Source organism: Diplodia corticola (assembly GCF_001883845.1).
Source record: "Diplodia corticola strain CBS 112549 chromosome Unknown scaffold76, whole genome shotgun sequence".
In the NCBI taxonomy this organism is placed as follows: Eukaryota; Fungi; Ascomycota; class Dothideomycetes; order Botryosphaeriales; family Botryosphaeriaceae; genus Diplodia; species Diplodia corticola.
In genome coordinates this window covers 1-27,978 of record NW_017971555.1, presented here as the reverse complement: position 1 = coordinate 27,978, position 27,978 = coordinate 1, and the positions used below count along the sequence as shown (strand labels likewise).

Genomic DNA, 27,978 nt, shown 5'->3' with positions numbered 1-27,978 from the left:
CGGACACCAGGTGGACGTAACGGAAGCAACGGTTCAATCCGAGCTGGACCGACTCACTACTCAGCAAGCCGGTACGAATACGGCAAAGGCACTAGCAACGGACCATGCAAGTAGTCTTTATCCGAAGTGGCTAGAGCACGCTACGCTATCTAATTATTCTTATCAATTAAAACAACCTTTTGGCCCACCGAAAACGCCTCGGACTTCAAACATATCAACAAAAACATTAACAATAAGACATACAACAAAGAACCGTACGTCCAGAAAAGTAAACCTCGGAAAAAAAAAAGAAACGAGAGCCGAAAAGACAATCAGTATTTGAACTTAATCGCTATAAGCCAGTTAGCTAAAAACCCCTTACTTTGATTATGATTGTAACAACTTACGAGGGTGCTTCGGAGGCTCGCCGCCCCCCTTCCCCTCCTTACCACTACCACCACCACCAGCACCCTGCTTCCCTGATGGGGCGGGCTTCTTGGCGGCACGGCGGGAGCGTAATTCGCCCTCCGGGCGAGACAGGCTCGCGCCGCTCGACGAGCTTTCGCCGCTGCCTTCGCGGCGGGAGGCGGAGGCGGGGGCAGGGCCGGGGGCTGCGGCGGCGGAGGCGGCAGACGGCGAGGGCGGAGGAGTGGCGGCGGGCTTCGCCGCAGACGGCGAGGGCGGAGGAGTGGCGGCGGTGGCGGAGTCGGCGGAGGATGATGGTTGTGGTGGTGGTGGTGGTGGTGGTGCATCCCACTTGTGTTGGTGGTGGTGGTGCTGATGATGGATTTGGGGCCGGGGGTTGGCCCGCAGGCCCGCGACCTCTTGTTCCAGCGTGCTGATGCGGGCACGCAGCGCCTCGATCTCGGCTACATTTGGTAGCCGGTTCTCAACCGCATTCGCGGCGGTCTCAATCCTCCCCAGGATCTTCCTTCGCCCTGGCTCCCCGGAACCACTCCCAGAACGTGGCGCACGCCGTGATAATGGCCGATAGGCCTCCCATGATTGTGGCGATGATTGCCGCATTCACTGTTGTTGTTGTTGTGGTGGTGGTGGTGGTGCGACCCACTGGTGGTGGTGGTGGTCATCGTGTTGGACCGGGGGTACCGGGAGGTGGAGGAGGAGGAGAAGTGGCGCCGGGAGCTCCGGCGTACGGAGGAGGAGGAGAAAGAGGAGAAGGAGAAGAAGGAGGAGGAGGCGGAGAGGCGGAGGAGGCGGAGAGGTAGCGGAGGAGGAGGAGGAGAAGGAGGAGGGGGAGGAGGAGGAGAGATGGCGGGGGGGCTGGACGGACCAGACGGGCGGGGCGTAGCGGCGTTGGTGGAGGGAGGATGACGGTGGTGGCACGTCGTAGGCGGAGGAAGTGCCCCAGTGGTGATGGTGCTCATGGCGTTGGGCCGGGGAGAGGAGCGGCGTCTGTGGAGGGAGGAGAGGGGGGAGGTGGTGGTGGTTGTGGTGGGTTGAAGGAGGCGGGGCCAGAGCGTCAGAGCCCCAGTGGTGATGATGTCCATGGCGGATGAGCGGGGGTTCTGGTGGGCAGGCCGGCGACCTTCTCCTCGAGTCTCTCGTCCACTCGGGGCAGGATGATGCCCATGTTCTTCTCCATGGCTTTGTAGACCGTCTTGACCACCGTCGCGCAGGTGACGTGGCAGTCGCTCCTGTCCGACTTGGATGTGTCCCACAAGGTAAGCACCAGGCGGTTGATGCCGTAGATGTAAACCGGCTGCGTTTCGCGTGGGGTGGGCCGGTCGTGGGGTGGTGTGCGAGGGTGAGGCAGCATGGGGAGGGAGTGACGAGGGAGAGTGTTTTGGCGTGGAGACGGAGGAGCGTGGGACGTCGGAGTCAATGATGGATGTGTTGGGACTTGGCCGGCGAAAATGGTTGCCGGGTGGGTTGCGCCTTCCCGAATCATGCCAGTGACCCAACAACAACCGGACGCCGGCACCAGCGTCCACCGGCTCGCGTAGGTTCGACGTGGAAGGCGCTCGGTTCGATCCGCTCTTGAGGGTGGGTACCTGGTTGTGCACATTGGGGTGGGAGGTGTTGTCGTCGTGCATGTATGTCTTGGGCCGCTGCCGGCGGCGTCGGGCTTAACGCTAACAGGCAAGTCGATCGTCTGCGACGGCAGCGGGTCTGCATCGCGGGCGCGCCCATGATAACTCAGCGTTCGCGTCGCTGCCGCCAAGGCCAGAGGATGAGAAAAGAGCGACGCGAACCGTGGCCGTCTAGTCTGCCAGCAGCCATGGTTCGCCCGGCGCAGACGTATATATATCAAGAAGCCCGTTGCTCGCCTACCCGAAATCCATAAACATGGACGATGAGGACAAGTGGGCTTTTGGCTACATTATCCTTGTATGCGATGTGTTCTCCATTGTGATGTTCCAAGTGATCCTTAACGAACCGGATCTGCACGACCTTCCGCTCGCATTTTGGGCTTTCCTGGTGCTGATTCTCCCCGTGCCGTGTCTAGTCGGCACGCTCGCGGCCGCCTGGTGGTGCTTCTCGCCGTACGCACCGTGTCTGGTCGCGACACTCACGAGGGCCTGGTTCGCCATGGGACACTTTCAGGACCTGATGCGGAAACTGCGTGGGTGCCGGGTGGCTCCCGCTCCAAAGTCTCGCCACCTCCCCGACGAGCTGGTGCTCGCCATTGTCGCATACCTCCCCGCCGCCGACGCACTCGCCTTGCGCGCCACCTGCCGCCACTTCCGCCGCATGTACTATCCGCACGCCGCCACCTTGGACGACCGCGCCGACCTCGCCAGCCGCTGCCGCCGCGACCATTTCGCCCGCACGTGTCTGGCCGAACTCGACGGCGCGCTCAAACATGGCCTCCTCGTTTGCTCCTACTGCCGTGCCACGCACCCGCGCAGCCTCTTCAGCCCCCTCGAGCAGACCCGCGCGCTCCAGTGGCGCCGCTGCCTGGGCGCCACCACCGCCCTCGCCCTGTGCCCGCACCGCCAGCTCCGCCACGAGGACCTGGCAGCCCTCGGCGACGACGGCATAAGGAAGATTGAGGGCGCCGACAAGATGCTACGGTGCGACCGCTGCGACGCCGAGGTCTACAAGTACGCCCTGCGGCCCCTGGTGTCCAAACGAGCCGTCTTCGAGCGCACCTACTTCCGCATGCAGGTCCCGCGCTACCGCAGCATCCCGCACCCCACCCTGGCCGCCGCCATCGCCGCTGCCGTGCCCACCCTCCAACATCTGCCCGTCTGCGCCCATCTGGATGCCGAGCGGCTGGCGTGCCGCCTCCCCGAACCCTGGCTGCACCTGCCGCAGTTCGGGCCGCGCACCACCAAGTACTTTTATTGCAACAAGCTCGGTTGCCGCACGTTTTTCTTGCTGGTGTGCGAAGAATCAGAAAGTTACGGTGCCTTCGTCATCGCCCTGAAGTCGAACCGGACCTTGCATTTCACGACAGAGACCGGCGCTGTGCACGACGACTGGATGGAGGCTTGCACCGGCGTGGTGCGTGCGTCGCGGTAGCTGCTATGTACTACTCTGGTGTCAGCCCTTACTGGAATGGAATCGGTTGTAAACGTGCGAAGGGGTAGACCGGGGGCATTGCACGCTGGGGAGAGAGAGAATCCAAAGGGAGGAGTCGTATGGTCGGGATGGGTGGAGTATAACGATGAAGTGGGCGTCGTAAGAGGGTGTTAAAAATCATTAAAAAATATCCGGACTTTCAATTCGCCTTTATAAACATGAACTGCCCATCCGCGTTCCTCTCCAACCTCGCATTCATCTCCTTTGCCACCTCGTACAAACTCTGTGCCGTCTCCCTCCGAATCTTTGCCCCTTCGGTCTTCGCCACGACTAGTTCATCCTTCGTCCATCCCTCCAGAGAGTGGAACAATAGGGCCAGAGGGCTCGACTCCGCTAACATTGACCACGTAGACTTAAACACGTGTAATCAGTCTCTTTCCACTCACGCCCCCTTCGAGAGACTTGTCCAGAATCTTCTGGATCCCCTCGACGCCACCTGGCACCTCGACGTTTCGAGTGGGTACGATGGCGCCGCTGCCCAGTCCCTCGGGGATATACACATGATATGTCCATTCCAACAGCTCTTTCTGCTCCTCCTTGTCCAGCACCTGCGGCCAGGAATCGTACACGCGCTTCACACTCTCCGGCCTTGCGTACGCAGTGGCATCTCCGAACTCGGGCAGCGTGGTGAAGATGGTGCCCCCGCCCGTCTCAGCGAGGACCTTGCCGAGGATGGCGGTTGGCTGTGGGGTACCGATGGCATCGAACACAGCGTCAAAGGGACCGAGCGCCTTGAGCTCTGAGACGATCTTCTCGGCAGACTGCCTGTGGTCGACGATGCTGGTCGCGCCCAGGGAAGTAACAAATTCCTTGTTCTGAGACGAAGAGGTGGTGATGACATCGTAGCCGAGGTCGGAGGCGTACTTGATTGCATAGCCACCAACGCTCGAGCTGCCTCCGTAGACCAGCAGTTTTTTGCCCTTTGACGCGGCCTTCTTTCCGTCGGGGCTGGGCCGCTGAGGACCGAAAATGGCATGCATGACGCCGACAATGGTGACGAGATTGGCCGGGACCGAGGAGGCGTCCTCAAGCGACACATTGTGGGGGATATTCGATGTATACCGTGGGAAGGCAATGTAGTACTCTTGGAAATGGCGGGTCCGGGGATCCGTGGTGCCGAGGGGCGCCAGCACTACGACCCGGTCGCCTGGCTTCACGTAGCTGACGTTGGAGCCAACCGAATCGACTGTGCCGGCAGAAGAAAATCCGAGGATGGCTGGAACGGGATAAGGGACGGGAGCATATCTACCAACGTTAATCCACTTGTTCATCCAGCAGTGTGCCATCCCCACTTACTTCTGCATCTTGGCCTCGAGGGGATTGAAGCTGATGACTCCATTCTTCACGAGAATCTCATCCGGGCCAGGAGTATACTTTTCCACTGTCTTGATGACCACAGGGGAGCCGATCTGCTCAACCACTGCTGCCTTGTTGGACATGGTGATGCGTTTTGAGTGAAAGATTGTGCTATTCGTTGCTGGAATATCCACAAGGACGAGCTGTTGTGAACAATAGTCGAATTCATCCGCGCTACACCCTATCTTTAAACAATCTGCAGACGAGAAAGACGGCATAATGATTGTTCCGTCTGGTCGCGACTGGATGATGGCATGCATCGGCACTCGGAAGTGCGAGAGGCCGAGAGTAAGACGCCAAGAGTAAGACGGACGAGCGGTCTTTAAGTCCGCATGTAGCTTACATAAACTTTTAAGATCGACTTTCGCTGAGAAATAAAGCACTCCCGAGGTGTCAGCCAATTACATTCCTCCCCATGCTCTCGTGGTTCGTCCGGAACGCTCGGGCTGGGTGTTGCGGAAAAGCGCCCCCATAAACATACCCTTCCTCTACGCTTCTCAAGCACACCCCGACGCTCTTAAAACACACTTCAAGCATGCATCACACCATATCAACCCTGGCAACATGCCAAGTACCCGCCCGGTTGCCCGGATCGATGGAACAGACTTTGGAGCCGAGGGCTTCGACCAGTACAACACAGGAACGAGAGAGGTCGGCAACGGAAGGCCCAGGTCGAAGGGTTGCACGAGTATGCAGTGCCATACATATCGACAGTCATTTATTGAGGAAAGCAATAATCATTGCTGGTTAAGCTGTGGTGCCACCAACCGGGTTCGAAGGAGGGGCGCTGTGAAATAAGCGTGCTTACCCCACCTTTTCCTGTTCTGGCAAGTAATGGACCCCAACCGTGCCCCTTGAGACCGATCGACAAAGATCATGCTGAGTACTTGGGCGGCATTTCCTGTTTTCTGTTTGTGTATATTGTATGCCTACCCGTGATTCCTCCGACATCCAGATGGTCCAGTTCTATGGCCATCAAATCTCTACCTTTTCTTATCCTTGCCAATCTTCGAGAACCTCTCCCGCCATTTCGCCACCTTGACGCTCTTTGGCACCGTCCAGGGATCACGATTCAGCTTCTCCACATCCGCCACCACGTCCTCGGCCAACTGCACCGCGCCTTCCCCAAACTTCAGCTCTTCGTTTCTCGCCAACTCCGTCAGCAGCCCCCTCGTCCTCACCACGGACGCGAACGGATCGCGCCAGAACCGCACCCCTTCAAATCTCTGCCCGGGCCTGAAGAAAAAGTCGGCATCGTCCCACACCTCGGCGTCCGATTCCGGGAAAGGCTGCATGGCGGCCTCGTGCACGCCCTCTAATGTGCACTAGGGTACCCCCGGCTCATATATGTACATGGAAACCCCATGATCTATGGGTCCACCATACTTAGTTTGTGGATTACACATATATTTCGTATAAAACGCGAAACGCCGTATGGTATTTCCAGGTCGGTATGGTATTATTATTATTGCAACGGCAACAGCATTTCGTTATATAATTTACCCATACTAGAGGGGTAATGCCGAGGTTTTATATAGACGTGCCATTATATTACGAAATTACGGTCGCAGATCGCTTCGCGGGGTACTAAAGAACCTTCGTACGCCCGGGGGAACGCTAGGTAGCTCGTTTAGATAGTCCTAATATAGTATATATATAGTGGGTTTAGTCGGGGGTTGCAGAAACCACCGTAGTATTAAGCGAATAGAAGGGTGGGTAATAAAGATTTATTATATTATTATAAGGCAAATACTACTAATATAAGAAGAGGTCCCCCGCCCTTATACGGCCGCCTTTCTAGAGGGCCGGCCCCTCTTCGGCTTCTTCGTAGAAATCTTACGATAAACAACCTTACGATAAATAATCTTATAATAAATAACACCCTCTTATTTATTATTAACCCTCTACGCTTCGTGACGCTATTAAACGATTACTAATAAATTATCACGCTTACGTTATAAGAGCGATTAAAACTATACCGTTACGTCCTCGAGCGCCGTGTGTTCTTCGAGCCTCTTCTTTACCGCCGCCTTCGCTTATTCGCTATAAGCCTTATTTATCGTACGATTCTACTTAGCAACCTTCTTCTAGCGCTTATTACGTAGCAGCTACTACGTCTCTTTAGCCTTACCGGACATCTTACGCTTCCGAAGTACGGGTGTTAGCGATAACGATCGTACGGGGGGTAGTAGTAACGGTAGTAGCGGCGGCCGCGGCGGTAGTATTATTAGCCCGTAGGCCTTATCGTAGGCCTTATCGTAGGCCTTATCGGTCGCGGGCGACTTATAGCGCGGAGAATCCTCTACTAAATCGGGCGTATTTTAGTGAGAGTTCTCTAAGGGCTCGGTATACTATAATCTACCTAGTTTCTTCGTGCGAGGCTTCGTTCGGCTGGCCTTATAACGGTATAACTATATTATAGCCTCGATTATAGCGATAGCTACCTAATTATCTTTAAAGCGACGTAGGAAGGCGACCTCCTAGCGCTTTATAAACTCTATAATAACGTCCTTCTATTATTAGCGGCGAAGATTACGCTATAGCCGTAGGTAAAGCCTTCCGTACTTATTAAGCTTATGCTATACGTATTAATTAATAGCACTACGGGCCTAACGCTTTAAAATAACGGTAGATCGCACTAGTTCGTAGACGTTATACTCGCGTACTATCTATAAGATATCGTTCTATATCGGTTTCTTCTTTCTAGGCCGGGGTATATCGTCGTTTAGTATAGTGTTAAGTTTATAGTAATAAACGCTTATACCGTAGTAATTCCGGTATTTAGTGTATATTTATATATAATATAGAATGCTTAGGGTAATATACTAAGAAATAATAATAATAATAATAATAATACGGAGGCCGCCGCCGCCGCCGCCGAGACCGCCGAAGCCCCCCCCCTAATACCTAAAAAATTTATTATACCCGTACTAATAGAAAATATCCGTTAGTAAGTTCGCCGCTTCTTCTTAATACTATTCTAAAGATATCTAGCCATCGTACTAAGCGTAGATATAACTAGGCCTTTATAGAATAATTTTAGAGCCCGCGATAGCGCTCCCCTACGGCCTAGAATCCCAACGAGGAATATTACGACGATAATAATACCGAATACGATAAAGAGCTACCGGCGCTAGATAATCTTAACACCCTAAACGTATCTAAATACGATTCTAATAGCGAAGATAATTATTATAATAATTTTAATATAAGTAACGATACGCCCTGCGGTATACCACTCGAAATTCTCTTTAAGAGTAACTCTCTAGTCCCTCTTCTTCTCGTTTACCATATAATCTACTAATAAATATAGAATAGATTAGATAACGCTTAAGAAGTTCTAACTTCTCCGCTACGTACGTAATATACCCCGGGGCGTATATAACGACCTCCGCCGATACTTACTAGTAGACATCCTTCTATCGCGAAGACACGTTCCCAAGTAGCTTAAAAAGCTTATAGGCATCTATCTAACCCTTATCGACTACTATAAAGACAGCTATATAGTCTTTATTAGACCGTTCGCCGCCGATAAGCGCTATAGATACTACTCTAAGAGCCGATATTACGCCGAGACTCTCTACCGCCGCCGTCCTCGCCGTATATATACGTATATACCTATTATACCTAGATTAAGGGTATAATACCGCTACGCGGAGCGTGCTAATATTATAAAGATATATTCTTAGCTTATATAAGACGTTTAGAGCGGTAGGGTACTACGGGGGTTATAAGATAATAATATAATTAAGCAGCCCTTAGATCTCGCCCTATAGCTATCTCTCGACGGTATACCGGTAGTTACCGATCGATATATCTACTCGAGCACCCTAGTAGCCGTTATAGTACTTAATCTACCTTCGTAGCTTCGCTATAAGCGTAGCAACACCCTCGTAAGTTTCATTATACCTAGGCTAAGAAAATATAAGAATCTAGATAGCTATCTATAGCCACTAATCGAGGAGCTACGAGAACTAAAGTCACCCTATAGTATTAAGATATAGGACGGTTTAATACACCGTTATTTCCGCTTAAGAGCTATTATATCTCTTATAACGGGTAACGGGCCTGCTATTACTAATATTATAGGCTTAAAGACACTCGGCAACGCTATTTCGCCGTATAGATACTATAAGATTAAGGCACGGCGGTATACGAATAACGGTTATTATTACCCCTATAGCGGCCTAGCCCTTAACCACCCTTAACGATCGTACCTAAGGAACGATATACGCGATACTATAATTCTCGGGCTAGAGAAGTAAAGAATCTTAGGTAAGAAATATACTATAGAAAAGGGCGTATTAATTTCGTATTAATTTCGCGATTTTACTAGCAAAATATTACGTAGACACGCGATATTCTTCTATAGGCATTAGGTTCGCTAATATATCCGTAGGTGTCGAACGAGAATTCTGCCTACTAAGGCTCTAAGCGATATACTTCCCACGAAGCTTCCCTATTAATACTATATATAATATACTCCTTAACCTTATTAAACTGCTTATAGGGCTTTAGACGAATACGAGAGGTAAGCCGAGCGATTAAGTAAACGCCCGTAATAATCCTTAGGCGGTTAGAACCTTTATATTATTATAAGGTGATTAATATAAGATATCTACTACCTATAAAGGCCTAAGAGCGACTCTCCCCCGATTATTAGTAAATATACTACTACGAGACGTTATTAAATACTATAAATACTTTAAAGCAGCTAAATAGAAAGCTTAGCTAACTACTTAGGGTCCTCCGTATCTCGCTAGACACCTATAGAAGCGACCTTATAAGTATCTATTACTATTAAGTAAGATATACGCCCTCTACTCCTAGAGAGACGTTTCTTAATACTAGATCGACGATATTAATACCAGCTACCGCGAGTTCGTACGCGAGCATAAGAGGATCTACTATAATAATAACGATAGGCGCCTACCGGTATATACCCTATAAGTTTACAGCCTCCTACACCTCGCTAAAGCTATTTATAATTATAGATTAGCTCGTTATTAGTAGTAGTTCCCGTTTAAACGTCTCTATAGTCTTACGAAGCGCCTCGCCCGCAATAAGGCGAAGTTAGATATAAGTATAACGAACGAGGTAATTATATAAGAGTAGATATATCTATTAGAGCTCTTTAAACCCCTAGTAGACGATAATAATAACGTATTATTATTATAGCTACGGCTATTAGGTAAACTACTATACGCGGCGATAACACCTCGTAAGAGGCGTATACTAGGGAAGGTACTATAATTCTTTATTACGGTTAGTAAAGATAAGGATACCTAGATAACCCGTTTCGCAGAGGAATATATTAGATTTAAGCGGTATCTTATCTTAGAGAATACCGTAGTATACGGCAGTATCTTATCGCAGCGCGATTACTTGGATAATCGTAATAATACCCGTATATATTATAATAGGAGGGTATTAGATAAGGATAAGTATACCCGTGTCTACTATTATTTAAGCATCCCTAACTGTGGCTACTACGCTTACATAGAAAACCTCCGGGATATATAAAGAAGCGATAATAAGAGAGGCTTACTAATTACTACGAGCGCTAATAGCGGCGGGCGGCGGAGGTTCTATTTAGTAAACGATATCGTATGCCCTATAGATATTATAACCTATACGAATGCACGCGGAGGATAGATATATATAGTAGTTAGCCTAATCGCGCGCTTATTATAGTAGCACGATCGTGGGGGGGGTATTAGGGGGGGTATCGGGGGTAGTGTTAGTGGTAATTATTAGGGCGGTAGGCGGCGGCGGCGGTGGCGGCGGGTCAGTTTAAAACACTATATAATATCGTAATATTTCCATTTAAAATACGAATATCACTATCGTCACCCCTGCCGTTTCCATATAATCTTATTGAGAAACCATTAAATACAGTGATTATGCCATTATAATAATAGATGACGCCATTATAACGCCCGGAAACGGCCACTGGGTACACCGCTATTAATAATGGCGCCACCATTAGCCGGGGGTACCCTAGTGGTGACGATGGCGGCGCGGTTCCCGGCATGCAGTTCTCTACTGAGGTCCTCGGCGGGGATGTTGTCGAGGGTCACGGTGCCGGCGGTCAGGGCGATGTTGTTGCCCTTGTGCCCGTCGTGGCGGACCAGCATGTGGTCCAGGTGGTACTCGCCGTCGGCGCCGTAGAGGTAGAAGGGCATGAAGCCGGATGGGTAGGCATCATCGCGGGATTTGGAGTCGAGGGGCCGGTCGAGGACGACGTGGGTGATGCGGACGGTCATTTCGGGGTGGAGGATGCCGCTGTTGAAACATCAGTGATTGTGCGTTAAGAGGGTGTGTATGTGTGGAGAGTTTCTCTTAGTTGGGGGACGTCTTACTGCGATCTGGTGGTCAAGTTGGCGGTGAACTGGGCGCGGCTGGTTCCGACGCCGGCGATGACGCTGGAAAGGTCGATCTTTTCTGCCGTCTTGAGGACCAGCGGGTCCTCAGTTGTGAACTTGCAATCGCGGTAGACTTGAAGGTCAGCATCATCCAGTTCGGCGGACACGATGAGCTGGCGGCGGTGACTGCCAATGTGAAACATGGTGCGGTAGGATAGGTAGATGCGTTTGTCGCCGTGGATCAAGAAGCTATGGAAGTCGGGCGCATCGCTGTTGCGTTTTCGGGAGACCTGTGTCGCGTCAGATCAAGTGCCGGGGGACATCTGTGGCTGTCTTACCTCGACTTCCTCTTTCACTATCTTGACAAACTCGTCCTCCACCGTTTTGAGGAAGCCGTTCGTAGTCGGGAAGGGGCTCATGACGACATTCCTGAGGACCATGACGGGCTGTTGAGTGGAGTCGTCCAGCTCCAGTCTCCGCTTGAAAGTCGCCGCGCACTTGCCGTAGAGCTCGTGCTCGAACTCGGTCGAGGTAAGGTAGAATGGAATTTTGCTGGGCTTGTCGTTCGGTGAATCGATGGACAGCCTCTTCACGACCCGTTCCATGAGGTAGTTTGCTTCTTCCACATCCTCGTTCGGCTTGCCCTTGGCATCATACCAGTTCAAGGCGAAGGCGTTGATGTTGAGGTCGGAGCCGAGTGAGCGGAGCAGCTTCATTGAGGCCTCGTCTTTGACTATGTCTTTGTTTTCTTTGTTGAGGATCTCGCTCCGAATCCTCTTCTTGTCCGCCTCGATGCTCCCTCCAGCCCCGGATTCGGAAGGGAGCTTGTTGAAGGGGACGCACATGAAGCCGAGCTCCTTATCAGGCGTGAGGGCAGCCCACAATGCCGAGAACTGTGTTCCCTGTTAGCAGTCACTCGTCTGGGATACTTTTTGCTTGAGCCTACCATCGACGACGTGAAGCAAACCTCTCTCATCAGGGCACCGTAGCCGTCTTCGTGGAGACCGATGCACTTGTTGGAGAGCCAGGTCGACACGGCAGACGCACCAGGTTTGCTTCAATAAACGTTAACCGCACAGCCAAGCTCGCATAATCGGGGCTCACATACCTTCCCTCGACACCATAGATGCCAATGCTCGTGACCGAGCCCCTCGATAGATACGGGCTAGTCCACGTGACGAGATGCCTCGAGCGTCCATCGCGGTACGCCAGAGCGCCAGCCGGGTAGGGAATGTATCCCGCCTTGTGCGGATCTACCGTGACCGAGTCACAAAATCGCAGGGCAGCAAGGTCACGCTGCGTTTCCACACGGAGGCTCAAGCCGGGAACGAAACCGTCAGTACCAGGCCCGCGACCAGACCGCACGACCGATATCTCGGACACGGCATCGGAATCCTCGCTGTAGTCCCCGTCGGACTCCTCCTCTTCCTGCTCGCTTGCTCCCTCAGCATCGTCAGCAGTCTTCTTATCCTTCTTCTTCTGCAGCCCGGCGGGCTTGTAGTCCTTCTTCGCTTTACGCAGCATCGTCGTGAAGTACCCGCCCCATGCGGCATCGGCGTGGACGAGGAACGACATGCCCTTCGCCTGGAACTTTTGGCGGAGTTCGAGGATCTTCTGGAGCGGATCGACCGCGCCCTCCTCGGTGGAGCCGATGACGGCAACAACGGCATAGACGGCGCGTCCGTCGAGCCGGTGGTCTTCCAGCTGCTTCTCCAAATCTGCGAGGTCGACGCGGGCCGAGTCGTCGACTTGAATGCCGATGATATTGCCGGAGCCGACGCCGGCGATGGCTGAAGATGGCGCGGGGATGGGTTAGCAAAGTGCGGTTGAAGGAGAGCGGGGGAAGAATTGGGATTACAAACCTCCGCCCTTCGGCCAGGAGTAGTGGCGTGAGGAGGACACCATGATGGTGGGTTGCTTCTTGATTGTGAAGTGCTCCACCAATGCATCCTTGCCGCATGTCTGGATGTTGTACTTGTCAAGCGCCTTTTGGAGGAATGTGGGTGAGATCTTGTATTGGCTTTGCAGTTGCTGCGGGATGTCGAGGATGGTCTTGGGCCGCAGGTTCAGCAACTCCCACTCGTCGAGTTTGCGGAACTCTTTCAGGACGTTCTGGCACGTTCGCACGCGAAAGTCCTCCGGGATGAAGGCGAGCGGCTGACCTTCTTCCATGGCCCATTTGAGCGAGAATGGGTAGAATTTAAGGTTCCGTGCTGTGTGATTTGGTACGGGTCAGACTTGTGATGGCATTGGCGAGATGAAGGGTCGAACTCACCAACCCAGATGGACTCAAGATTTGCAACTGTCCCGTCACAAGTGATGTGACCCCAGCCAGTCGGCTCGTGCTTCTTGGTCGAGTCGTTGTTGTAGCCGAACAGCTCGCACAGCTGCTCGCCCACCTCGACCTCGGCGATGGTGCTGATGGGACTGGCCTCAAGCGCGACATTGTTGGGGTTGTAGATCATGGTCATAAAGTAGCCAAGCAGTGACGGCATGGTCATGTCGGTGCACATGTGCGCCTGGTATCGCGGAGACCAGAACGGCACTGAGTGCTTCCCAAGCAGCTTCGCCGTGTTACGGACCGCTTTCTGGAACTTGGCCGACACCTGCCTGTACTCGGCCGACATCTTCGCGTCATCTGAGATGAAGTCCTTTCAGGGGCTGGTCAGTCACGCTACGTGGCGATTGGGCGACGAAGGGGTGGATTACCGGGTCTTCGTTTCGTCTGGCATATCTCAGTCTTGCCCGCTTTAGCTCGTCCAGGATGATGTCCACATTGCCCCGGAAATTGTCGAGGTTTTCGGCTTTCGGCCCAATAAAGTATGCACTGATGGCATTGTGCGTGCTGTTCTCGTCGGCCATGGTGTCTGTGGTGTGCTTTGGATGCACTACGCTGTCCACCGAGCTGATCTTATATGATATTCGCCTTTGAAAATTTGACTACACTGACCGGCCACTCCGAGACGATCAGCATACTAGCTCGGCTTAGAAGCTCGCAGCACCCGCATAGTCGATGTGATGACGCATTGACGATATTCGTGTGCCCTCACTAGAGCACGCCCGTGTCGGACTTGTGGTGTTTGCGCTGTGGCTGGTCTACGATTCGACCTCCGCGCGTCGATCCCAGCGGCAGACTAGTAGATTATTATGCCGTTCGCGGTTAGCGCTTGGTTCAGCTTGCGGGGCGTCGCCCGTATGATACGTGGCACTGCTACAAGGGAACGCGCCGAGTGCTTCCCGGAGCTCATTCCGGAGGTTGGATAGCCTCTGTCGGCGAAGTCCTGCTTTGACTCGAAAGGAAAAGATTTCACAGTTAACTGTTACTATGGTACACCACGGGACGGGCCGAGAGCGGCACGGAAACGCCAACGCCCGCTTCCAAGATCCATACCTCATACCTACCATATATTATTATTGAGACATATGATAGCACAGCCAGCATGTCCCGCTACACACATGTGCCGGGGTGACTGAAAGGCAATGGATGCGTGATGATGCAGCTATCATTGGTGGTGGCAAGTGGGGAGTACGTGAATCGTAGGAATTCCCCCACACTTACGCTAGTGAGAGCAATGTGTCGTTGAACCCTGACAAATCCTGGCCTTGAGACTCTCTTCACGGTGCGCGTCAGCTGTGGAGACGTAGCGTGGCTGGCATACATGAGCCATTCGACACCGATGTACGTCACACGAAGGTGTTACACATCCAATTCCAAAATCATGGAAAATGATCATCGGGCAAGATCTCGCATTCCAAATATTTAGCAGATCTGAGGTCCATGCACAGGTGGGACGAGTGATATGTCCATCTCCAGCGGTACATGTTCCGAGTTCCCATTGGCGCGCTAATAAAGGTAGGCTCAGCTAAGATCCACCTCGCCACCAGAGAGCTGTATCGGTGGCTGACTACTTGACAGCTGGAGGTGGGGGCGCGAATGGCGGAGCTGACTCGAGCCGTGTCGATCAAGAGCCGTGTTTCCCCACCGCCGACGTCAAGCCTCACGAAGCCAACGCCAGCCATATGCCGCTACTTGTTGTAACGCCGGACGCACGCCGCTGTTAAAGCGGCCTCATGCCCGCCGACAACTCCAAAATCCATTCCGCAACTCCCTGCCGCCCCTCTCGCCGCTCCTCCACCAGATGCATTTCCACGCGTTGGCCCGAACTTCATTATCAGCCCCAGCAGAACCTGCAGCACGAATTCACTTCAGACCTCAGCATCTCCTGCTGTTCTCTTTTTGCCTGCCTCCACAGCTTTTCATGCTGCTTCGGACGCGTTGTCAACATCTTGAGCCATCACTGCCTTTCTTTTATAGTTCGCTGGGTAAGACCAAAGTTGAGTGAAGTAAGGCGGCAATTGGCCAATCCTTTAAACCTGACGCGTCTTGCCGGAACCTATGCCCTCAACTACTCCTTGTGGTGAAATGTCTCCGTTGGTGTTCCTGCTTTGTTTGGTCGAGCTATCTGCATACGCAGTTCAGGATACTTTATTAAACCCGCTGCTACGTGGTGCTACTTATATGCATGATGAAGGAGAACAGGGATATCGGCAAGGGGTATCAAGGGAGGTGGGAGTCATGATATCAAGGTGTTAAGCACGGTTTTAATGAGCTGATGATGACGTCCATCGAACAACCATCATGTGCTTCATCGCTATCTGACAGCAAGTAATGGATATGACCCGATTTGCTTACGCGTTTTTACTTCTACTTACCCGGCGAGGTACCGGTGAATCGGTCATTGTGCAGTCCGATGACATCTAGATCCGCTAGTATGTCTTCATCGTGGAAGATGGGGTTGTGCTTACAGATGCGATAACGTTGAGCGGTAAGCATTTCTAAGGGGTGACATTCGCCCCACAATCAGAGGCGGAGCGTGTCGCCTACGGGATCTTAAGGTTGGCTGCAGGCAAATTATTGGCGCGTGTGTACCCCACGAGAAATGCCTTGCGGGGTAAATGGAAGGGGGGTCACGTACAGGAGTACCCCGCTCTGTGGAACGCGGAATGATAGAAGAATGGGCCACTGCCAGGGCCTACCTCACAGCGAAGTCTGACAGCTACCATACCATAGCGGGTTTCGTTGACTCGACATGGCCTCGATACAACGGCAGGTAAAGCCTTCTTTAGGCGCACCGGAGAAGTCAATCGGCGATCTTTTCAGGTTGGATGGGAGAACAGTCATCAGTAAATAAATTTGAGAGGTCCGTACACATGCAAGAAACGCTTACTGACTCATCTTAGTCTCCGGTGGAGGTGGTTCAGTCGGTCTGGAAGTTGCACGGTCCGTCCTTGAGAGCGGAGGCGATGTGGTGTGTCTGGATAGTCAAGCCGAACCTCTTCCAGAGCCCTGGGGTGTGTCCATACAGAGTTTCTCCTTCGAGACTGCTAATCACTGTCGTGATAGACAAAGTGCTCCAGGTCGCCGAGCAAAATGATACAAAGGCGTGGTACCACCGCTGCGACGTTAGCAGTGAAGAAGATCTCCGCCGGGCTTTCAAGCAAGCTCTATCCCTTACGAGATTTCCGCTGCAAGGTCTGGTGACCTGCGCTGGTATAAGCGGCAAGGGACCAGCTACTGAGTGGCCCATCGACTCTTTGAAGCGTATCATGGACATCAATTTCACTGGCACCTTCATGTGCGCGCAGGAAGCAGCGCGAGAGTTTCAGCGAAAAGGGGTACCCGGCAGCATGGTGCTGATCGCCAGTATGAGTGCTCACGGCAGTAACAAGGTAAGACTGTTGAAGAAATGCCAGTTCTATTGCTAAGTGATGGTAGGGAGTCGATACGGCCGCGTACAATTCGTCGAAATCAGCCGTGGTGCAGCTAGCACGCTCACTGGCGGCAGAGTGGGGCAGCAGCAAAGACTACCCTCTCATTCGTGTCAACACGGTTTCTCCGGGTTACATCAGAACTCGCATGACTTCCCCCACGATGCACGCAGAGGGACTGGAGCAGCAGTGGTCTGAAGACAACATGATGATGCGGGTGAGCTCTGCGGATGAGCACAGAGGGGCAATCATTTTTCTGCTAAGCGATGCGAGTAGCTTCGTGACAGGCTCTGACTTGAGGACAGACGGGGGCCATACTGCTTGGTAGATGGTTGTACCGACATGTCCTATTATTGATGTTTTGCTTTCTCAATTTGGTATTCGTAATGACATGTTGTTGGATACGGTCCTTTATCGCCTCTATGGCGAAACTCTTATGTAGAAGACTAGCTATGTAGTTGCAGGCCTATAACAGTGGAGGGAATGAGGTTAATGTTCCAGTAGCTCAAGTTTGCCACAGTGTACCGCTATAGCTACCACCCCACGGCCGGCCCCGTCTTTCACCCATCTTTACCCAGTTCAGAAAGCCGAACTCAGCAGCCCTGCGATTCAACGTGGCCCCGCTGAGGAGGTCAAACAACAGGGCTGCGTGGTTGGTCTGCTGCGATCATAATCACGTTGCATTACGCTTCCCCGCACGCGAGTGACGCTGTTGAGACCCGAATGGGTCAACCCAGCATTACCGATGCGGGGAGGTCCTCGTCCCCCAACACGTGCCGAAGCAGGATATAAGGCAGACTTGATGCTTCTCCAGAGTTCTTTCTAAAGCATACCCTGCAGTCTTTCGAAAAATCGTACAACCATGACGAGCCTCTCCACGAAACTTGCTGAGCTGGAGACAGTCGGCAAGCCCATACAGATCGGCATCATTGGCGCTGGAAAGTTTGGATCCATGTTGTAGGTATTTGTGCGAGCCAGTTCAGAGCGAGGGCTGATTGGAGACTGTAGCATATCGCAGTCGCACCGCACCACTGGCATGCGCCTTGCGGGCATCGCAGATCTGTCAGCAGAACGCGCCATTGCGGCTTTGAAACGGACCGGGTACCCACCAAACAAGTACGATGATACTGGAACCATGTCACTCGAGGAGGGCCTCGCATCCGAAAAGACTGCCATCACGACAGACGCAACGAAGCTGATTGCAACGCCGGGCATTAATGTCATTCTCGAGGTGACTGGCAATCCGGCGGCCGGCATCAAACATGCACTGCTCGTCTGTTCTCCTGCTCGACTTCCACCTTGAGACTATAGCTAACCATGTGAAAGTGCTGCGAGCATGGAAAGCACATTGTCATGGTTAACGTTGAGGCCGATGTCCTTGCCGGCCCGCTCCTGGCCCAAAAGGCGAGGGAGGCAGGCATAATCTACTCCATGGCTTACGGCGACCAGCCCGCATTGATCGCCGAGTTGGTCGACTGGGCCAGAACTGCAGGATTGTAAGTCAGCAACCCCCTCGGCTGTCCTCGATGCCAACATGATGCAGCGATGTAGTGTGTGCCGGAAAGGGGACGAAGCACTTGCCACAGTTCCACTATTCGACCCCCGATACAGTCTGGGACCACTATGGCTTCACGAAAGAGCAGCTGGCATCCGGCGACTTTAACCCGCAGATGTTCAACTCCTTCCTTGACGGCACCAAGTCAGCACTGGAGATGGCTGCCGTAGCCAACGGATGCGGGCTGTCCCCGCCGACTGACGGCCTTTCCTTTCCACCTTGTGGCAAGCACCACTTGCCAGAGGTGCTGAAGCCCCGGTCAGAGGGCGGTCAGCTGGACAGGAAAGGTATGGTCGAAGTGGTCTCTTGCTTGGAGCTTGACGGACGGCCGGTTTTCAACGATCTTCGCTGGGGGGTGTACGTTGTCATCGAAGGTGAGTGAAGGTAAACCCAAGATCCATCGCTTTACTGACAATGAACAGCCCCTGGAGACTACCAGAAGGAATGCTTCAAGCAATACGGGCTGGAAACGGATAGTAGTGGCAAGTACGCGGCGCAGTACAAGCCCTACCATTTGATCGGGCTGGAGCTTGGTGTTTCGGTAGCCAACATCATGTGTCGGGGCGAGCCCACTGGACAGACCCGAGCTTGGGCTGGTGATGTCGTTGCAACGGCGAAGCGCGACTTGAGGGCAGGAGAGCAGCTTGATGGAGAAGGCGGTTTTACCGTCTACGGCAAACTTATGACGGCGCAGGATTCGGTCCGAATAGAGGGTCTGCCAGTCGGATTAGCCCATGGATTCGTGCTTAAGGGTGATGTGAAAAAGGACCAAGCCTTGAGCTGGAAGGACGTCGAGCACAATCAAACACAGGCGGTGAAGGTACGCCGCGAGATGGAGGCCATGTTCAGGAATTAGATCCTTAGACGAGGAATCTTCAGCTGGCTACAGGACATATATGGTACCCGTGGCCCAAGTGAAATGGAGTGGGAGCTGGCAGTCCACTGAACGGGTGCTTCAAAGCCCAACAAGTGGATACTAATGTTGCTTGTATAACCTCGGCTACTTTACATACAACACAACGGTTGGAAGGCTCGGCAGTCTCTATCGACATTGAGATGCGAAAGCCAGCGTGGAAACGCAAAGTCTGTTACTGGACAGTGCGGTAAGGTTCGGCTAACATCCCTACCCCGCATGCAGCACGCATCCGATGGTCTCGGAACCAGGTATTTGATATCGGAGACAATTCGCACATCCATCCTGAGATGATGCTTTCTTGTTTCCATGACTGGGGATTCGGCCATGTTCTCAGCGATCCAGTCGGCGAAGCACCAAGATGCCATCTCCCTTGGAAATACCCTTTCCCTCCTCACCATCACAGCCGTAATCTACTTCCTCGCCACCTGCACCTACAACATCTTCTTCCATCCCCTCCGAAACATTCCCGGTCCACCTCTCGCTCGCATCTCCCGCCTCTGGAGCCGGATCGGCAACCTCAACGGCACAAAATCCTTCCGGATCCACGCCGCGCACGCAACCTACGGCGCGGTCATCCGTATCGGGCCCAACGAGCTGTCCTTTGCGTCACCCGCCGCGACGAAGCAGATCTACAACACGTCGTCAGACGTCTTCGTGAAAGAGCAGTCCTTCTACCATGCCAAGCGCGTCTTCCACGAGGAGCACCTGTTCAGTTACCGGGACCCGGAGGCGCACAAGCAGCGCAAGAAGCTGCTGCAGCGGGGATACTCCCAGCGCGCGGCGCTCGAGTTCGAGCCGCACATCTCGTCCAAGATCCGCATCATGTTGGACCGCTGGGCGCTCGCGGCTAGTCAGAGCGGCGTTGTGGATGTCGTGCCCTGGGCGCACTGGGTCGGGTTCGACATCGTGTACAACTTCCTGTTCGACAGCGACGCCGGGTGCGTGACCGAGGGGCGCGAGCACTGGGTCGTGCCGTGCATGCGTTCGTGGCGCCCGACGTTCGCGTTCAAAGAGCTCATCCCCCAGCTCGAGCGGTGGGGCCCGTATGTTCCCGGGCGTGTTGGTGGGTACTTCAGAGATGTGAGGCGGTGGAAGGAGTACTGCGTGCGGGTCGTACGACGGTGTCGGGAGGAGGGGGTGAGCACGCCGTTTCTGCAGAACGTGCTGAGCGGCAAGGACGCGTTCCTTGGACGGGAATTGAGGGATGAGGAGCTGGCGGAGGAGTGCATGGGCGGCATGTTTGGCGGGAGCGGTACGACGGCGAATACGTTTGTGTATGTGCTGTGGGCCGTGCTGCGGAGGCCCGAGGTGATGAGCAGGCTGAGGGAAGAGCTTGCGAATGCGTTTCGGGATGATGCTACTACGGCTGTGCCTGCAAGCGTCGAGTGCGCAAAGCTGCCGTATCTGCAGGCTGTCATCAACGAAACACTAAGGCGCTATCCCACCATCATCGCGACCAAGCCACGGACAGCAATGAGGGAGACGGTGGTTGCAGGTGTCTCGGTTCCAAAAGGCGTAAGTGAATCAAAGCTGTGCCTCTCCCTGCTGCTCCTCTTCTTCATCATTCTCCCACTACTATCTTCCCCCGCATGATCTTCTTCATTGAAGAAATAGCCACTAAAGACACTGCTCGTCCATAGACGATCGTCGGCTCACAGAACTACACGGTACTCCGCGACGACACGGCCTTCCCCAATCCTGAGAGCTTCTTGCCGGACCGTTGGCTTGAGAAAGACGGTGATGAGCTCCGGAAAGAAGCATTTACACCCTTTTCGGTTGGCCCGAGATCTTGCATTGGAATCAAGTGAGTTGATCTGGCGAGCTGGATGGTACAGTACTGACTACTCCAGCCTTGCAAAGATGGAACTAAACAAGCTCGTGGCTGCTTTCTTCCTACGATTCGACGCTGTGGTGGATGAGTCTATGCGAGAAGAAGATATGAGGATGTATGACCTATTCAGTGCAGGGCCTATCGGAGGAAAGCTATTGATTCGTCTGGTTGAAAGAAGGTAGAAGTGACTGACAAATGGCGGCCCGCCATCATAGACCGTGGGATTCGGCAAGACGTCCGGGGAAGAGTTCCACATGCGGCCAACAATGGTCGTGGCGGGCCGGGGACGGCGATGGCGTGGGTTTTGGTGTCGCGCGAATGGACGGCAACACGAAAAACAGTCTGCATGAGTGGAACCGATATTTCAGCAAATGCTGGAACTCATTTTGGAGGGGCGAGGCTGTGAGTGGTAGCTGGGGTCATTTCCCGAAGAGTGGTGCGAGGAGACAAGGCGTCCCTACTACAAACAGCTACGACGTTAAGGTTGATGATGGAGAAGCTTGTAGTATTCACTGCTTTTTCATAACAAATTTCAGGCCCATGCTGAGCCTCTGTAACTGTATTCGTATCATTTGATTGTTTCCAGCTCGTACCCACCGTCTTGCTCAACAGCTATACCAAATACAGTTCCGACTCGGTCAGCCCCTCGACCCATTCCTTGTTCATGATCATGCCGTTCCCGATGCGGACATACTCATCCGACTTCTCCTCCCGTGGCCGCAAATACAACACCAGGTAGGATCCGTTCTCAAAGTTGTGCGGATGGAACATGACGACCAGACAAAAGACGCTCGCCGAATCCATGCCTTCACCAAGGCCAACATCCGACGCCGCCAGTCCAACAATATCGCCGCCCTCCTCGCCCCGGACCTCACAGTCACACGGATGCAGGTACGGACTGGGCTTCTCAATGATCCGCAGCTCTACGCGGCCCAGCTTGCCCTTAATCCTGATCCTCCGCTTCTTTCCCTCGTCCTCCCCGCCACTCTCGACCGCCAACTGCGCACGCACCTCCGGGCCGTCGTCACTGTATCTCTCCTCCGACATGAGGCCCACGCCACCGAGGGTCGACGCCCACGACCAAGTCGGCGCCACGCCCTTCAGCTCAGGCGGCCTGCTCAGCTCGCCCGGCCGGCCGAGGCGCGACCACATGAGATGGGTGGCCAACGCATCCGTCCACAGCCCGTACACGCACTCGGGCAGCTCTTGCTTGCCGCTGCCCCTCAGCCTGGCCAGCTCTTCCACCACGCCGCCCAGCGCGACCAGCCGATCCGTCAGCACCGCGCACTGCCTGGTCGAGAACTCGGTGACCAGGCGCGCCCAGTCCGTCTTTGTGCGGCCGTACGCGTAGTCCAGCACGCCGTCGTCCCACAGGGCGCGCTTGCGGCAGCGGCGGCAGCTCCACACGGCGGCGCCCCGCGTGAAGTAGACGATGCGGCGGGCGAGGACGTACTCCTGGGTGGCCCAGGCGCGGGCGTTGAGCGGGGCGTGCTCCGAGTCGGGGCTGAGGACGGCGGCGGGCGGGCGCAGCTCCGCGCGCACGACGCCGGCCGCGGCGCCGGTGGCCGCGTCGAGGAAGGGCAGCGTGACGGCGGGGCGGGCGGGGTACTGGCGGAAGATGCCGGAGGAGGGGGTGGCGGCGTCGGAGGCGGCGAGGACGACGCGGGCGCGCGAGTAGACGGGGCCCATGCGGGCGGCTTCGCGGCGCCAGTCGGACTCGTTGTCTTGGACGATGCAGAGGGAGTCGATCCAGAGGTGGCGGAGGCCGAGCTCTCGCGTTGCCTGGACGGCGTCCTGGAACGTCGCGGGGAGGCTGGCTACGGCGATGCCCGCGGTGTGGGCGGCGAGGTTCGCGCTGGTCGTCGTCGGCGGGTGGGACGAGGGTGGGCCCCAGCAGTAGGAGAGGGCGGCGTAGTGGCCCCGTTGTCCTGGCTGCGTTTCGAGGAGGCGGATCGAGGGGGACGAGAGGCTCGGGTCGCCGAGGTCGAGGATGCGGGTGGGGAGGGCGGGAGGCTGGGACTCGTCGATTAGGGTGCCGTCGAGGGTGAGGGCGCACTCGGGGTGTTGGGCGATGCAGCCGGAGATGAGGTTGTTGATGTGGGCAAAAGAGGAGGGTGAGCCGGAGGAGGTGATGTTTGGGCCTGAGTAGACTTTGCCGGATGTGGCTGCTGGGCTGCCTGCGGGAAGTGTCAGAGAAGTGATGGCTCGTAAATGGGCTGTCGAGGGAAATGCCTGGCTCCGCGGAGAAGCGGACGTAGCTCTCGAAGCCGCTAAATAAGAAGCAGTCGTCGTCGTGGCTGTTTCTATTGTACTTGATGGACATGATACATATGCCCGGCATGTCGTCATCGGTGTAGTCGACGGCGTCTTTCACATCGGCCGGCCGAACCCAGAACTGGAGATAGCGTGCTTCCAGCAGCCGGCGGCCTTCCTCATCGTCACGAGGTTCCAGGTCCTTCTCGTAGCCTGCATCTTCGAAGGCTTTTTTTGTGAGGTAGCAAAGGGAGCAGGAGGATGCGGAAGCCGCAAGATCAGATAAGTGACGGTCTCCTAAGCCGTTGGGGTCGTGTACAGAAATTTGTTGGATCACTTTGGTGCATGCTGCGCACAACTGAGCGGCGGGCGGGTCCATGGCAAATGTCGTTGGCGCTGGTGGCTTAAGGAGGGCGTGGGGCAGGTATTTGTATACTTATTTAGCGTGGGAGGCTGATGCCTAGCGCACTGACACATCAAGTCTTCCCCTGCGTCATGCTTACGTGAGACGGTGGTCTTTTTTTTGGAGCGGAAACGATAAGATTAGGGGTTCTTTGAAAGCCTGCAACATATAGTTGTATGGACTTTCGGAGAATACAATAACCTTTAAGTTGGCGAATATTCATGGCAAAGAGCAATGTCGACACGTACGAGAAGCGAGGATGTTGGTCGTCTTTCAAACACAGTGTGACTTCTGCATTAGCTACGACTGAGATAATCACGGTAGGTCCAAGAAGATCTTCCTCAGCTTCTGGTAGTCCGGAGTTCCCAGTCCGGTGACAGGATCCCAGCCAGGCTGAGCAGCAAAGCCATCCGTGCCGCACCCGGGGTTTGACCCGGTAGTAATGTCATTGAAAGCCCCCGGATTGGCGTAGAAGATGGGGTTCAGGAATCCCACCGGTCCTTTCCCACGCTGCATGCGCTCCTCATTTAGCAGGTTGACAAGTGAGGCGACGATGGGCGTGCTGGCCGAAGTTCCACCCACTCCATACGTCTTGTTCAGATAGACGGTGGTGATGTTTAGCCCCAAAGCAGACACGTCAGGATATGCACGCGATGTGCCGCTGTTGTTGTACGTCTTGTGGTCGTACGGCGGCGGGTAGTTTTGGAGATAGTCGTTCACGGCGGATTTCTGGTAGTCTGGGACGGTGAAGATGTTTGAGAATCCCCCTCCACTGTAATAATCGAGCTTGCTGTTGGTCGCATCTGGCTTCGCAACGGCGACTTCGCCTCCGGTGATCGAAGATGTCGCCAGCTGAGTTGCACCCACTATGGAAGAGTCAGCACGAGAATGCGGCCAAGATGGGACGGCGGGCACACATACCGACAGTAACGTAGGGGCAGTTGCACGGAAATGACGGGGAGAACCTTGTGCCGTTTACGTCTACGTACAGCTCATCCGCATTCAAGCAGCTGTTGTCGTAGCCCGCATTGTAGCGGTTGGCAACGCCAGAGTCACCGCTGGCGAAGAGAATACTGACCCCTTGCAGCCCGAGCTTCATCCATTCGTGGCACTGTCTCCACTGATAGAACTCTGGCAGAGCGCCCTCGATCTGGTTGTACGAAAACGAGAAGACATTGGAGGTGGGCGCACCCCCGCACTGTAGGGGACCGGTGTAGCCGCCGAGGTTGGGGTCCGGATATGCGGGATCAACGTAGGGCGCATCGCCGCCCTCATAGGTGCAGTAGCTGGCATCAAGTGCGTCGAGGAAGATGTTGAAGGTGCCGACACTGTCCACATTGACGCCATCGCCAACCTGGTACAGGCGCAGCTTCTGCGGCCAAATGATTGAGTATGCTGTCTGGAAGTCCAGTGCTGACTCGATGACGTTTCCCGCCTCGGCTTGAGTGATGTTGGAAGGCTTGCCTCCGTCAATGCTGATGAACTCCGGGATAGTGTCGCTGGGTATCCGTGGAGTGGTCCAATTTTGGAAGAAGGGGACCAGATCGGGGTCGTAGAGGTAGTCGGCCCATTCGGCAATTCCCATTTCGTTGCCTGGTAGACTGGAGTTGAGGAAGGTAAAGTTGTAGATGGCACGCAGGCAGTCGATGGTGATGAGGGTGCCACACTCTTTCGTGCCCGTCAGCCCGGTGAGAGGGCTGGGTGCGCTCAGGGCAGGATTGAGGTTGGCCACGGGACGGAGCCCGTCAAGTTGAACGGTCGGCATCGCAAAGTCGACGTGCTGCTGGACGTGCATCGGAAGATGGTACTCATCACAGGCAATGCGGAAGCCGCCAGTCTTCTTGTGCTCAAAGAAATGGTACTCCGTGTTGAACAGACGCTCCGCCTCCTCGACTGTGCCGTTAAACTGGATCCAGTTGCGCCCTGAGACAGTACATCAGCAAGATTCCAAGATTACTCACGCCCGATACATACCGGTAGAGTATGTCAGACGAGAAGAATCGATGCCAGAGTCCAACAACCAGTTGGTGACACTGCCCGTGGCCTCGTGGGATGGGGCGAAAGTATTGGCGACCTTTTCAGCACTCCAGTGCTTGCCGAAGTTTGGGGATGCAGGGTCCGACACGTCCATGAGAAAGTCATCGGCCAGGTGCAGATTGCGTTGCTGGAGACCAATGCGAATAGGGAGGAGTTCGTGGCCATGTGCACGCGACCGTTTGGTCCACTCGTGGGGATGACCGTTCCGCCTCTCGTGCAAAACATGGCTCGAGGGCGCCGGGGCCGTGAAAACAAGGGTGCAGCATGCTGCGATACCAAGGTAGCGAGAGAACCGCATCGTGCCGCGGTTCTTTGACGCCTTTCGCTGCGTGCAACAAACTTAAGTACTGCGCAACATCCATGTCAATCAAGAAGGCCAACAGTACCACCTGCCTTATCGGGTTGGGCAATCTGAACAAGCACGACAAGCTTTGGATCTTCGTGCTTGGCCAGTCCATTATTTCCACGAATCCACATCTGTCGTTCGCATGGAGCCAGCTCATGGGTACAGATCCTTCAGCAATTCCTTCACTAGTGTGTACTACGTCATGAGCAGCAAGGTTGTGAGAAACAATTGCCGCAGCGGACCCGTCACGGACTGTTACCCCGCTTTCCTATCAGCCCGAATCGGGTTCCATCCTCGCCGGCCATCCGATCACACCGCTTCCAACTGCAGGCTCGTGAAACATGATTGGAATGGTGACTCGTGGCGATGCATAACCGAGTATGACCTGCAGGTCCTGATTGAGGTTTTAATTTCCCTTTGTCGAGCCGCATAATCAATAAATCAGCCATTGTGGCGTTGGCCCGCCTGCTCGTAAACAGCGATACCATGCATACACCTGCCTCTTCTGAACAATAAGATCAGCCATGATTGGCTTGGGCTGTTGTGCGTATGCCACTGTGCTCGCCTTCGTTCCCAGATGTTTCTCTCATTGATTTCTTTAAATCCTCCTCAGGACCTACTTGCAGGTTGAAAGCCTCTTGATGAGCCTACGCAGCCGCGCCGGATCGTTTTTCAGGCTCCAGCCCATGCTGCCTCTTGCCACCGGGCTCTAGTTTCTAACCGTCTTCTTCACACCTCCGACCTTTACAGTGTTAGTATCAAGCCTCTCTCTTGCCGCCTAGACTTTCCACCGTGGGAGGATAGTAAAAGCATGATCCTTGCCATGCACACGGGCTCCTCAAAGCGCCCGTCTTTGAGCTTCAAGTGGCGCGGCTTGTCAAGCTGCTGGTGAACGCTCGCCGCCGCTGTTGCTGGTGGTGATGCTCGCCGCCGCCGCTACTTCTGGTGAACGCTCGCTGCTGCCGCCGCCGCCGCCGCCGTTGCCGATGGTGATGCTCGCCGCCGCCGCCGCTATTACTAGTGGTAATGCTCGCCGCCGCCGCTGCTGCTAGTGAACGCTCGCTGCCGCTGCCGCCGCCGCCGCCGCCGCCGTTGCTGGTAGTAATGCTCGCCGCCGCTGCTATTACCGCGCGCGGAAGGATAGATAGGGCGGAACGGGTTAGAGAAATCGCGTCGTCGACCCGAAATTATCTAACGTCTACTTTAATTTAGCGGGCGAGTTTAGAGTAAACTCTTTTAGTAAATTAAATTAAATCTATATATATTATATAAAGAATAAATATTCTATTCTCTATATAATATATATAGAAATTAGAAAATTTATTTATAAAACTAGTTCTCTTATTATAAATTCTAGAATATAAGGGCTTTATAATTCTAAAAATAAAAAGCTATAATAGTAGACTTCTTTTACTAAGCTTTAAAGTCGCTTAATAAATAAATAAATTAAAGAGTTTATTTTAAAAAGATAAAAGAGAGATAATAATAATTAGATAAAAAGATATTATATAATTATATAATATATAGTAAGTTAATTATCTTTAAATTAAAGGGTTTAAATTAGAACTTTAAGTTAACTATAAAAAGCTAAGTATCTAGCTAAAAAAGCGTATCTATATACT

General features: G+C 53.8%; 9 protein-coding genes across 9 annotated transcripts; 3 read left to right on the top strand and 6 right to left on the bottom strand.

Moving 5' to 3' along the window:
• Positions 1–311: 311 nt before the first annotated feature.
• On the bottom strand, positions 312–2,033 carry BKCO1_760009 (uncharacterized protein; the record flags this gene model as incomplete). The annotated part of the gene is made up of 3 exons (XM_020279018.1): positions 312–331; positions 387–848; positions 1,010–2,033. 3 exons carry the CDS (start codon positions 2,031–2,033, stop codon positions 312–314), a joined length of 1,506 nt encoding a protein of 501 aa, XP_020125870.1.
• Positions 2,034–2,286: 253 nt separating this feature from the next.
• Positions 2,287–3,465, top strand: BKCO1_760008 (uncharacterized protein; the record flags this gene model as incomplete). Its single annotated transcript, XM_020279017.1, has 1 exon — positions 2,287–3,465. The coding sequence occupies one exon, from the start codon at positions 2,287–2,289 to the stop codon at positions 3,463–3,465; it is 1,179 nt and encodes a 392-aa protein (XP_020125871.1).
• Positions 3,466–3,878: 413 nt separating this feature from the next.
• Positions 3,879–4,964, bottom strand: BKCO1_760007 (alcohol dehydrogenase; the record flags this gene model as incomplete). Its single annotated transcript, XM_020279016.1, has 2 exons — positions 3,879–4,770; positions 4,822–4,964. The coding sequence occupies 2 exons, from the start codon at positions 4,962–4,964 to the stop codon at positions 3,879–3,881; spliced, it is 1,035 nt and encodes a 344-aa protein (XP_020125885.1).
• Positions 4,965–5,864: 900 nt separating this feature from the next.
• On the bottom strand, positions 5,865–6,176 carry BKCO1_760006 (pyridoxal-dependent decarboxylase domain protein; the record flags this gene model as incomplete). Its single annotated transcript, XM_020279015.1, has 1 exon — positions 5,865–6,176. The coding sequence occupies one exon, from the start codon at positions 6,174–6,176 to the stop codon at positions 5,865–5,867; it is 312 nt and encodes a 103-aa protein (XP_020125886.1).
• A 4,635-nt stretch (positions 6,177–10,811) lies between these two features.
• On the bottom strand, positions 10,812–14,108 carry BKCO1_760005 (pyridoxal-dependent decarboxylase domain protein; the record flags this gene model as incomplete). Its single annotated transcript, XM_020279014.1, has 8 exons — positions 10,812–11,166; positions 11,244–11,536; positions 11,585–12,139; positions 12,193–12,301; positions 12,355–13,036; positions 13,109–13,459; positions 13,522–13,897; positions 13,956–14,108. 8 exons carry the CDS (start codon positions 14,106–14,108, stop codon positions 10,812–10,814), a joined length of 2,874 nt encoding a protein of 957 aa, XP_020125889.1.
• Positions 14,109–16,336: 2,228 nt separating this feature from the next.
• BKCO1_760004 (short chain dehydrogenase reductase family) lies at positions 16,337–17,343 on the top strand (the record flags this gene model as incomplete). The annotated part of the gene is made up of 4 exons (XM_020279004.1): positions 16,337–16,430; positions 16,488–16,598; positions 16,651–16,976; positions 17,023–17,343. 4 exons carry the CDS (start codon positions 16,337–16,339, stop codon positions 17,341–17,343), a joined length of 852 nt encoding a protein of 283 aa, XP_020125872.1.
• A 534-nt stretch (positions 17,344–17,877) lies between these two features.
• On the top strand, positions 17,878–21,499 carry BKCO1_760003 (flagellar protein; the record flags this gene model as incomplete). Its single annotated transcript, XM_020278993.1, has 8 exons — positions 17,878–17,972; positions 18,024–18,288; positions 18,342–18,511; positions 18,559–18,944; positions 18,993–19,390; positions 19,829–21,001; positions 21,127–21,290; positions 21,337–21,499. The coding sequence occupies 8 exons, from the start codon at positions 17,878–17,880 to the stop codon at positions 21,497–21,499; spliced, it is 2,814 nt and encodes a 937-aa protein (XP_020125888.1).
• Positions 21,500–21,929: 430 nt separating this feature from the next.
• Positions 21,930–23,949, bottom strand: BKCO1_760002 (heterokaryon incompatibility protein; the record flags this gene model as incomplete). Its single annotated transcript, XM_020278982.1, has 2 exons — positions 21,930–23,494; positions 23,646–23,949. 2 exons carry the CDS (start codon positions 23,947–23,949, stop codon positions 21,930–21,932), a joined length of 1,869 nt encoding a protein of 622 aa, XP_020125894.1.
• A 339-nt stretch (positions 23,950–24,288) lies between these two features.
• BKCO1_760001 (protease s8 tripeptidyl peptidase) lies at positions 24,289–26,308 on the bottom strand (the record flags this gene model as incomplete). The annotated part of the gene is made up of 3 exons (XM_020278971.1): positions 24,289–24,839; positions 24,895–25,896; positions 25,948–26,308. The coding sequence occupies 3 exons, from the start codon at positions 26,306–26,308 to the stop codon at positions 24,289–24,291; spliced, it is 1,914 nt and encodes a 637-aa protein (XP_020125887.1).
• Between the last annotated feature and the right edge of the window lie 1,670 nt (positions 26,309–27,978).